Source organism: Ictalurus furcatus, chromosome 5 (assembly GCF_023375685.1).
Source record: "Ictalurus furcatus strain D&B chromosome 5, Billie_1.0, whole genome shotgun sequence".
Classification (NCBI taxonomy): Eukaryota; Metazoa; Chordata; class Actinopteri; order Siluriformes; family Ictaluridae; genus Ictalurus; species Ictalurus furcatus.
Genome location: NC_071259.1, coordinates 26,093,027 through 26,104,598, shown reverse-complemented (window position 1 = coordinate 26,104,598; position 11,572 = coordinate 26,093,027). Strand labels below are relative to the sequence as shown.

Genomic DNA, 11,572 nt, shown 5'->3' with positions numbered 1-11,572 from the left:
CATCTCCCGTACTGCTCTGCAATCATCACCCGTACCACAAATCCAAGATAAAAATGCATCATGTGTGCCTAAAGTGTACCAATGTTTGCCACATAACTGGGTGGTTCACGCTCACACACACTGTCCATCCTGTTTCGAAATAACATCAGTCATGACATGCCCTACCACACACACACTCACTCACCCTACCTTGTTCCTTAATGCTGTGTGGGCTTGGCTCATCTGAGCCATTTCTATGATGACCGTAACCAGATAATCGCAACTCTGTTTTCACATACACATATTGCTGTGGGGTATTTAAATTGACATGTGCATTAATGTAGCTAAATAATACTGTGTGTAGCTAACATTAACTTCTGGGAATTAACCCAACATCATCGTCAGTGTACACCAGTAAATCTTTTTGGTCTTTCAGCCTTTAAAAGATAAAGCTTTATAGGGACCGCCCACTAATATCAGAATTTTCATGTACTCCAATCTTAACAGGGACACACAAAGACCTAAAAGTCTAAAGAGGCTGTAAAAGGCGAAATACATACACAAATACAAAATATAAATATTCAAAATATACATATACATACATACATACATGCATACAATAAGGCAGTTAAAAACAGCAATTTATATATGATTGCAAAGAAAACACATTTTAGTGTTTACTATTAAAAAAAAGTGTTTTTTGCATTTTTTTTAAAAGTTGAGGCTAAATTCCTAAGTGTAGCAAATAATTCTAATTAAATCTAATACATTTCAGCAAACAAAAACAAAGTGTAAGTACAGATATTGTGTCGATGACGTACAAAACCTTTTCTATTGTAAGATACAGTATATTGCAAATACTGGGAGGGAACAGCGGATTAAGGAGTGGATAATGTCTGTACATCAGAAATGCGTGCACACTACAGTGACCTTGTTTCCTATGCTGAGAGACTGAGAAATAGTAGAAAAAACATGTCTCCATTTTCAGGCTAGTCACAGGCTAGTTTTAGGTATTTTGTGTGGTTTTTGAGATGTAGTTGGGTCATGAGCTGCTGCTGTCGAGGACAAACCTAATTTTCAAGGGTTATTTTATATTGTGTCATTTTTTGTTGTTTTTTTGGTAGAAAGAGATTCAAGTATGTGCATGTGTGTGATCTGTGCATTTGGCTATTTGCTGGATTATAGGATTACAATCAGACTGGTCATGTGACATGCAATGACCCTACTTATTACCCAGATTATGCAGGAGCAGAAGAGGCAACCTCTTCTATCTCTTCTTCCATCCATCCATCTGTATATGTACTTCACATGTTCTCTCCTGATATCTGCTCATATTTAACTACAGAAGCCTTCACACTCACCATCATCATCATCATCATCATCCTACTCCTTTGTCCAGAGCCAAGTACTGACATGGAGGTAAGCTTGACTTTCAAACCTTGCAACATCCTTCACCATCCTCCTCCTTACAGGATTTTCACTAAAAACATTACTCATATAGTAAGACTGGATTCAGTGTGGTAATATTGTAAACAAAAAATAAATAAAAATAGCAAGTCATCCTGTCAGTTTGTGATGGAAAATGGAGAGCTTTGTAATAAAAGATCATAATTTACAATGTGCAGTAAACTGATGTCAATCTAATTCAAAGGTTTAAGTCTGAGCTTGTATTAGCTTTTTTTGTTTCCTTATAGCAGAGGAGGGAAGTGACCTAAAACTATCACTAGCATCAACAGAAGCGAGTCTGGCTGCCAAGTTTAAAATGGGCTGAGAAAAACCATGACAGCTCACAGAGGCAATGTTTGGCCCACAGAGATCAAATCCTGTTCCCAATTCACATATCTTCCTCATTCAGCGTCTGCACTTGGTTCATTAGGTTTGCTGGCACGAAAAGGCGCTGGCTCTATAACTGTTTCCTCATAAGACTTAAGCCTCCAGGCATACATTTAAAAAACTTACTTCAGCATAAAAACTTTGGTTCTGTGCGCCAAATTTAGCAATGTTGTATGGTTTTTAGTTTCAGTCCTCTGCTCTAAACTCAGAAGTTTAGGTAGGCCTCTCCTCAGTCAGAGTGGGATTTAAAGGACGTGTTTGACAAGCAGAAAAATATCTACACTTACCTTCGTGGCATTACGCAGATCTGTGAATTCTCCTTTATGCAAAGCAACTTACATGGCCCAGAAATGTGGCATTCATGAAATGATGACTTCTACAATGAATTTTACAATAGGGTTTCCTCTGGGTTCTCCCAAAAACATGCAGGTAGATGGATTGACTATGCTAAATAGCTCCTAGATGTTAATGAGTATGTGCTTATGTACACAACAAAGGACTTGCGTTGCATTCCGGAATGAATGAAGATGTTTTATTTCTATTGGTTGTATAATTTGCTCTATCTGCATTTGTATAAACATCTTGTGAAATTTCATCATTTCAAATGCATACAAATTTTGCAGGAGATCAGGTTCCATTGTTATTGTTGTGGTGGGACAGTAGCGTTGTCACCTCACAGATGCAGGATCACCAGTTTGATCCTGATCTTGGGTTACTCTCTGTGAAGAGTTTTGCATGTTCTACTAGCATCCATGTGGTTTTCTGATTCTTCAATTTCCTCCCACTTCCCAAAAACCTGCTGATGTGTAGTTTGGGTACTCTAAATTGCCGTATTCAGTGAATGTGTGTGCGTGCGTGTGCATGGGGACCTGCAATACACTGGAATCCCATCCAGAGTGTATTCCCATCTTGCACTCAGTGTTCCTGGGATAAGCTCCGGATCCACTGTGACCCTGATGAGGATAGAATGGTTAGTGAACATGAGTAATACGAATGAGTGAGATTGTTCACGAATAATGGGGAAAAAACAAGTAAAAACCAAGAAGTTCAACCTTTTTTTGTGCTAAATTTAGTCATTTGTCTATGGTTTCAGACACTTTTTGAAAGAGAAGGTGATATTTAGTTTGGTAGGAGTGATGTTAATGTGCCAGAGAAATAAAAGTGACTAAATGTCTGAATTCTCCACCAAACATTTACCAATTAAGATACATTTAAATTTTAATAAGCTGTTACAAAAACATAGTTTCTATTGTATATCCAAATGTACACCATCAACTGTAGGTATAGTACAGAATTTCAGGAATAATTTGTGTGGCACATTGCTGCCCTCTATTGCTAGCTTGGGAACCAACACGAGAACATAAGTGGACATCTTTGTAGTCTTGACCTCCGAGCGTGAACAGCACTGACTAATCTCATTAGGGTACCACTAAATATCTTCATTGGTCTGTGTTTTGCTCCTTCTCCTGTGCTTTAAATATTTCCACATGACATTATTGAGAATTATAAGATCAAAATCCAAGTGAAGATGTTCCCAACTTTCAGATAAGACCATATTGAATGTGAATAAAGCATGCAGGTCTGAGGCATGCTGGTCCATCCACCTGCAGATTCTCACCTTTTTCAGCCAAAAGAAGCTATTCTTTCTCTGCAGGTACAGAACAGGACAAGCAAACCTCCATTATATGTATATTTCACACAATCTCAAAGTAAACCCTGGACTAGCTTAGAATGGTTTAACAATTAGGTCCCGAAAAGTAACGGTTTATGTTCCCCAGCTCACTAAGTGTTTCTAGGGAGCACCCTTAGTGTTTTTCCAGATAGGGGCTGCAAAAATGTGAAAGGCCTTCCTGTAGCTGTCTGCATCAGATGTAAGACACTTATGCTTGCTTACAAAGCCAAAAATGGACTGGCCCTCACCTTCCTGAAGACACCTTTCACATACCACACTGTACCATGTTCCATTTGAGCAACAAACCAGGCTCGACCACCATGCCTCGATGTAGACATGCATCAAAACTTTTCTCTGTCAGGTGGTAGAATGAGCTCCCCCTGGTTGTCCAAACATCTGAGTCACTAGTTGTCTTTGAATAAAGATTGAAGAGTCAACCTATTCACCAAGTACTTAAATTAGCAGTGACTTGTAGTGTTTCTGTTGCTGTGCTACCTCAATGTACTAATTTCCAACAGAGTTTTAGCTTGATAGTATTCCTTAGACCATGAGCATTAGAATACAGTATATTTTTTGCTGGAGACTACAACGCACTTATAAGTCCCTCAGGATAGGTAATCTGCTAAATGCTGTAAATGTAAATAGTCTGATGTAAATGTTGTTTTTTAAAAACTGAAAGATACTAGAAAGACTTGGACCAAAAATCAAGCATGAAACACAAGCTGAGTGTGTTATAACCCTTTCTCTGTCTCAGGTGGAGTTGGAGGGGGAGTGTGGATGAGGAGCTTGGTGACAATTCTCGATCACCTCCATGGATCATAGAAGAACCTCCAACCCCCTTTTCCCTCTCCTTCTGCTCCTCTTTGTCGATTGTCCATGTCTGAGTGGGCCAGCACGCTCTCCTCTCCTGCCTGGTCAGCCCTTCCTGATTCTTTGGGCCGTACCAAACAAGGACTGTCTTGGTCGCCCTGATCCGTCAGCTTTCGGAATGGAGTGGGAGGGACGTGTTGCTGAATTTTATGAGGACTCACTGGGACTTTACCCATATTTCAATACAGAGGGAGAGCCTGTGAATGGCGGCCTGCCCCAGCACACCAGCCTGGAGCGCCACCTTCAGAAAGTGGAAGGGGACCTTACAGCAACTTTGCCACAGACAGGAATGCCTGGCCTCGGAGTGCTGAGGTGGAAGGAGTGGGAGCCACAGTGGAGCCGAAACCTGGGGAATCAGCGGAGGTATTTGCAGAAATCACGAGCATTGCTCCGGGGTTTTTTCCCAGGCTGGAGCACAGACGAGGTGGAGAAATGGGCTCAGGTGAAACTGCTACCACAAATAAAACACATAGGGCTACATCTTGTTCCCATATTTATCATTGAAATGGTGTACCCAATTTGTCTTAAGCAGAATGTCGACATACTGATGTCATTTCCTGCTAGGTGGACTTTGAAGCAGCAGCCCAATTCATACTCATGGAGACCCTGAGAGAGCTCAAGAGACTCCGCCCACAGAGACTGTGGGGCATGGCTCCATACCCAAGCTGCTACAACTCTGATCCCAATCAGATGCTGCTAGGCAATTACACGGGCCACTGCTCTGCTGCAGAGATGGCACTAAATGATGAGCTCATGTGGCTATGGAAGCGAAGTGATGCACTTTACCCAATCCTTGCACTGGAGAAACTCCCCGATGGAACTAAGGGTGCATGGCTGTATGCATCCAATCAGATCAGAGAGGCATTAAGAGTGGCAGCTCTAGCAGGGACAACATTTGAGCTTCCAGTTTTTCCACTGGTCAAGAGTATGTACATCTCTTCCAGTAGCTTTCTCTCCGAGGTAATAACTTAAGTGGGAGTTAATTCATATGCTTTTTGTTTCAATGATTAGAAGTAACTTTGTAATTCTTGGTGTAACTGTGTATATGGTAGATGGGACTGTTTTGATATTGTGTATATGTTTCTGTGTGTGTATCCATTGTGTACATAACTGTGTACACTGTGTATGTGTGTCAGGCTTATTTGGTGAATACAGTGGGAGAGAGTGCTGCACTGGGTGCAGCAGGAGTCATTATCTGGGACAGATTCCTTACTACTAAAACACAGGTATTCATTCATCCATCAGCTCCATTAGTCAGCAGTCCATCCATCAGCCCATAATCCATCTATCCATTAACTCACAATCCAACCATCCAACAATCCATCAGCTCACAATCCAACCATCCACCAATTCATCCATCCATCCACCCATCATTATTCCAGGGAGTCTCAACTCCAGCCATAGACAGGAACACAAATTTCAATGTTCTATTTTAAACACCACTTTACTCTAGCAGTATTCAAATCATTATATCAGTACATCAGTTTTAGCTTACACTACTATCACTATAAGTACACGTTTCATACGAGTTACAATGTACAATTTAGTGTTTTTGCTGAGTACATCTATTCACATTCATCATTTAAAGGAATACCTTGGTCAATAAAATTTCCCATGTACTCCAAACGTCCCTAAACAAATATGGCTACGTTCATGGTACAGAGTTTTTTGTGATATATATATATATATATATATATATATATATATATATATATATATATATATATATATATATATATATATATATATAAAATATAGTTTGAGGGCTATATTTATGGTGTGTGGGCATGTATTTACAGAAAAATATTTTGGATTTCCATGAGCTGTAAGCCATAATCATCAAAATTAAAACGAAAAAAAAAAGGTTTGATGTATTAAACTTTATGGGTAATGAATCTAGAATATATGCAAGTTCCACTTTTTGAATTAAATTATGGAAAAAAAAAGAACTTTTCCACAATATTATAATGAGATGCACCTGTAGACTGCAAAAGTGTTGGACACAAAGATGTGACACTTGCAATTAATGAGAAAGTGTGTAAATTAGATTGTTTGCCAAACTCATAGTTTAAGCTTGTATACAGTATTATTACATTTATTCATATTACAGTTATTAGCTACTTTTTTAAATACCTAGTCATTTGTCCACACCCAATTCACATATGCATGTCTTTTGTCCACCAGAGGTTGTGCTCTGATCTTACCTCATACGTGCAAGAAGTCCTTGGCCCCTATGCTGTCAACGTAACCATGGCAACACGTCTTTGCAGCATGTCACTTTGCAAGGGCCTTGGCCGCTGTGTACGCAAGAAAGCAGAAGACCCTGTCTACCTGCACCTTCCTCCTGCCCACTTCCTGCTGCTACGCCGGGGAGCAGAGGGCATCCGAGCAACGGGGCAACTCCCCCAGTATTACCTGGATGGGTGGAGACGGGACTTTCACTGCCATTGGTTTGAGGCATTGGAAGCAGCAGCTGCTGATCAGGAGTCAGTTGGGATTGAGAGTGGTGGTCAGAGGTCACTGCCCACAGTAAAGCCAAACAATATTGCTATTCATACTGTGGGCACAGATGGTCAGAGTGAAGGGATTGAGGAGACATTTGGGCAAAGTGAGGAGACAGTGGCTCCCATGACGCCTGCTGAACAAGAACCGTCAAAAAGTGGCTGCCCCGCCCACTTTGTGACCATCATACTTCTCTGTGTTCCGACATTCTTCAGCTTCACAAACTTTAACTTCTAAATCTGTCTTCCTGACGGATGGGGCATACAAAAGGAACCATTTGGCCTTGATTTTATTTGTTTAGCTTGAATTGTCTATCAAAACTAATGATAGGTACAACATAAGAGAAATTAATATTGTTTAATGGTAGCAGAGAGGCAACTGTGGGAAGGTGAACTGGATTCTCAGCATAGTCAGTTTAAAGTAGTGAACATCTAGCTAGTCCATCTAGCTTGAGATCCATCAGCTTTACAAATCCCCACCACTACCTAGATCTCCTCGATCACGTGACAGCTACCAATCTAGGAACATGAGGGCTAACATATGCTTCCTCTGAGATGCAAGAAAGCAGAAAGCCAGCAAACAGCTCCCCATGCAACGTCATAGAGAAGATGACAGCACTTACAGGACAACACTGGGTGCCCTTTTCTGTATGTTTGAGGAAAGCCATCTTTTTCATTCAATTATACTGTCTTGGACGCCCCAGTCAGCTATGACAATCAGGATGCAGAGCATCACAAACTTTGACCTTTAAGAAGACAAGCTTGCTAAGAAAGCCAGTGTGTGTTAAAGACAAAACACAGACACAAATGCAGGTATGCACTGAAAAACTCAACAATTTCCTATTGTTCTGCTCAGTGAGCAGTAAGTAATGGCCATTTAAATCTGTTTTTTGTAAGACGTTGTCGTGGGCTTGTAAATATTTAAATTGATTAATAGTACTCGTTTTCTGTAGGCATGTGACTATGATAATATAAAATAAAGGTTCAGTAATGTAGTCTCACTCCATTTGTCTAACATTTCTGATGTAATTTACTGAGATACGAATGTGTGCGCCACTCCTATGGAAATTTGCCTTAAAAGGTTAAAGTGGCATTTTCCTGGACAGGATTCAAATTATGCCAGAAGTAGACCGAATAGATAATTAATGCATTATGAAACAAAATGTAAGATTATTTACTTCCAGACTATGAAGGCCTGAACTAAATTAAACTAGCCTAAACTACTACCGTGAATTAGTGATTTTTGTGTTGTGCCAAGGCTGCTTCAAAAACCTGGGAAATCATAATATTATGTGGAATGGAAATTCAAATTCAGCTAAATCAATAGCCAAAAAAAAAAAAAAAAAACCCCACAATGGATGAAAAATCACTATTGAGAAACATATTACGCAAAAGATTTCAAAGCACCACATCACTGAAGACAAAAGACACATCAGCTGCAGAAGCCTGGATGTCAGTTTGAAATGAATTTAGCACTGATGAACACAAATCTAAAAGAACCATACAACAATTTAAGAACCTTAATCATTATTTGCCCTTTTGTGGGAGTACTTCAATGACAATTGTACTTATTACGGAATACAGATATTGTAAAAGAACATGAAGATACATTTAAGACCAAAATAAAGTCACTGACCAGCCAACAATCCAGATGATGATCAGACGAGAGGGACACTTATACTGGTTAAATAAACATTTGAAATGCTCATACATTAAATATGAGCTCTACTAGAACCCCAGTGCAAATATGAACCTGGTTGTAGTGCAGGTGTCTAAGGGTTGCTGGTTGTAAGCATGGTCTGAGCATCATCACGGTCATCAAACAAAATCCCAGCATGCTGCCTTCTTTAAAACGAAGCACACAGAGACAATGTAGTAAATCATGAGTTTTAACTTGAAGATTTTGTTTAGTAGTGCACACACTGTACATTAATCGAGAACAAGTTCTCATATCTGAGAGAGAGTGAAAATATGGTGCAGGAGGACATTTGGGTATATGGCATCCATGTAAACAGTCTGCTTCCCCTGGGAAATTTCCATATTCATAGACACTTGTAGCTTGTGCTGCATCAGGGAACCAGCATTTTTTTTTAAACAATTTTACATAATTTACATCATCATGATGAAAGGTGCCACATGTCAAAAACCTCCAAGATATGTACATTTGAGGACAAGGTCATGTAAGTTTTTCTCTTCGGCTCACAGACGAGAGCTTTTGCACCAAAAGTAAGAAGATCGCTGCTTTTACTTTATATTTGCAAGCATAAAAGCATAATCGTAAATCATGTAGAGTCAACTGTCACTGCTACTGTATGTGCGACTGCTATTGTCTTCGTATTTACTGATCTACTGCAAATAATCCATTTCCCACCATTAACAGCATTAGACTGAAGTGAATCCTTTAGTTTACACCCTGATATACTCCTGGAGTAACTTCATTACTCATTTGGACTCCAAATGATGAGATAAATTGTGATTTTCAATTTAATTGCGTTATTCCAGTTTAAAAGAGCAGTTTAATCTATGGCTAGGTCTGGGAAGCCGAACTAAAGAGCAATAAAACTGAACTGGTTGGCATAATAAACAATCTCGGCATGCCCTTCTGTATTATACGGATAGTGAAAATGTATATTATGACCTTGCTTAACTTAGTGTACGGCTGCAGTGCAGATTTCAGCTAGATGAAAGTCATGTGATCACACGATAACGGTCATGGGTCATAAAATCCCATCTGCGCAAGATACACAAGGGCAATGCTCTGTGAAGGAAAACAAGTTTTGACATGATTTCTGAAAGTTACACACAATAAAAACATCCCTAAAGGTGTTTGTGTAAACAAATATCACATGACTGAAGAATCCATATGCATGCAAATACACTTACCCACCCCTCTCTCAAAAGAATTTGATTTAAAAGATAAAAAGCGTTTATCGACCCGGGAAACTAAATGTACTTTTAATTTTGCACTCTTATTGTGACCATTTTTTTTTTAAATGTTAGAACTGAATTGTAATTTTCCACTTCTTAAAGCTTTAGTTCTTTCTTCTATGTGCAGCTGTTCTTCTTAACAGAAAGTAAGTGTAGGGACACATTTGCGCATATGAATAACCAGAGTCTCCTCTTTGACGCATGTACACATGCGTGATCTAGTGTAAAACCCGTATTTGGTGGATGATAAGTGCATCATCAGATTTACAGAATGCTGTAGAGCCGGTCAGCCGGTCCTGTCACCTCTATCAGTCCATCTGTCCAAGCTGTCCAAACTAACCCTTAATCTCATGTTTAGTCTTCGTCTTATCGTCAATCTGGGACAGACACGCAGATCTAGCCATGTTTACAGCAAATCGGAACCATCTGCTACACCACCACAAAAAAGCATGAAATGATACTGAACAATAGTAAACAATAAACAGCGGTTAAAAAAGCAGAGGCTTACTGTAGTCGCTCACCCTCTCAAAGGCAAAATACGTGCATGATTATGCTGTGTTATAAAATGTCAGGTTTAATTACAGGCTCTCAGGAAGTGAACTGGGTTGAAGTGAGTGGATGATCAACAGTGCTGTCGGCAACAATATGTAAGAAACACAATGATGTTTTCAAATTTAAACTCTTAATAACAAGTTTGTGGCCTTCCGAATGCCTTAAAGTCAGAGGCCAAGGGAGAATACACACTCATTCACACACACATCTCTAGTTAAGACACTATAATGCAGAGCAGCACAAGGTAGAAGCAGTAGTCAGCTGATAGGAATGTGCTGAAGTTCACCATGAGTGTTTTGTCTGTCATCTCACTTCAGATTGTACCATCGTTTGAGCTGTAGCGCTTCATGCCACCTGACCAAGACTAGACACACAATGGGAGATTGGGCCAAGACGCATCATGTGACATCATCATAACACATATTTAGCCAAACCCTCTTTGACTTGAGTGCGTCGAACATGAGTACAGCTAAAAGGTCTTATTTACCAACAAACATCACGGCTAAAGACAATTTTGCCAATTCAAGTTGTAAAATCAAGCATTTTTGGCTGCAACAAACACAAAAAAACTTAGAGAAATCATGTATGCACTGCCTGGAAGATTTCATGCTTGTCGCTTGCCTATCTTATTTGACTACTCTGGATTTGCTCTTTGGTTCTGATATTACTGTGGGTTACGGAGTCGGTCATATTGATTCATGGACTGTTGTTAATAAACCTCCTGCATATGGATTCACAATACTCTTGAGTCCTGTTGGCTACAGTAAATCAGCTATACCATGAACACGCTCGACCATTTATAAAGAAAATCAGCGTTGACAAAACAATCTTTTTTTTTTTTTTTTTTTTTTTAGTTCAATTGGCCCCACAAAAGCATTTACAAATAACTACACTAAAAGCTTGATAAAATTAAGCCCAATGATTTTTTTCCACTCAACTAAAAATATTGGCACCCTTCATCAAAATGAGCAAAAGTATACAATATGCCATGAGTAATCTTTCGCAATATTTGAGTTCAAACCTACTGTAAGGAGGCATTATACTGCTTTTATTTTATTCTTCAGAAACCAATTTGGCTTGGGTCACAGTGAACCCTGAGCCTTTCCCAAGATCACGGTCACAAAGCAGAAATCCACCCTGCAGAAAACAGTCCACTGCAGGGCTATAGTTTTATTTGAACTCGGTATTTTTCTAGTGTTTGGAGGTTAGCTAAGCTGGTTTGGTTGAGTCAGCTGCA

At 39.5% G+C, this 11,572-nt stretch overlaps 1 protein-coding gene across 1 annotated transcript; it reads left to right on the top strand.

Moving 5' to 3' along the window:
• Positions 1 to 4,094: 4,094 nt before the first annotated feature.
• On the top strand, positions 4,095 to 7,093 carry si:dkey-72l14.3 (Glyco_hydro_56 domain-containing protein). Its single transcript, XM_053625911.1, has 4 exons — positions 4,095 to 4,796; positions 4,919 to 5,314; positions 5,491 to 5,580; positions 6,539 to 7,093. Exons 1-4 carry the CDS (start codon positions 4,296 to 4,298, stop codon positions 7,091 to 7,093), a joined length of 1,542 nt encoding a protein of 513 aa, XP_053481886.1. The 5' UTR covers positions 4,095 to 4,295.
• Positions 7,094 to 11,572: the final 4,479 nt, after the last annotated feature.

Excerpts from the sequence above, each read along its gene's own strand:
- si:dkey-72l14.3 (XM_053625911.1), top strand. The coding sequence starts at position 4,296 with ATGGATCATAGAAGAACCTCCAACCCCCTTTTCCCTCTCCTTCTGCTC. Across the intron at positions 4,797-4,918 it reads AGGTGGAGAAATGGGCTCAG|GTGGACTTTGAAGCAGCAGC; the intron begins GTGAAACTGCTA and ends ATTTCCTGCTAG. Across the intron at positions 5,581-6,538 it reads TCCTTACTACTAAAACACAG|AGGTTGTGCTCTGATCTTAC; the intron begins GTATTCATTCAT and ends TTTGTCCACCAG.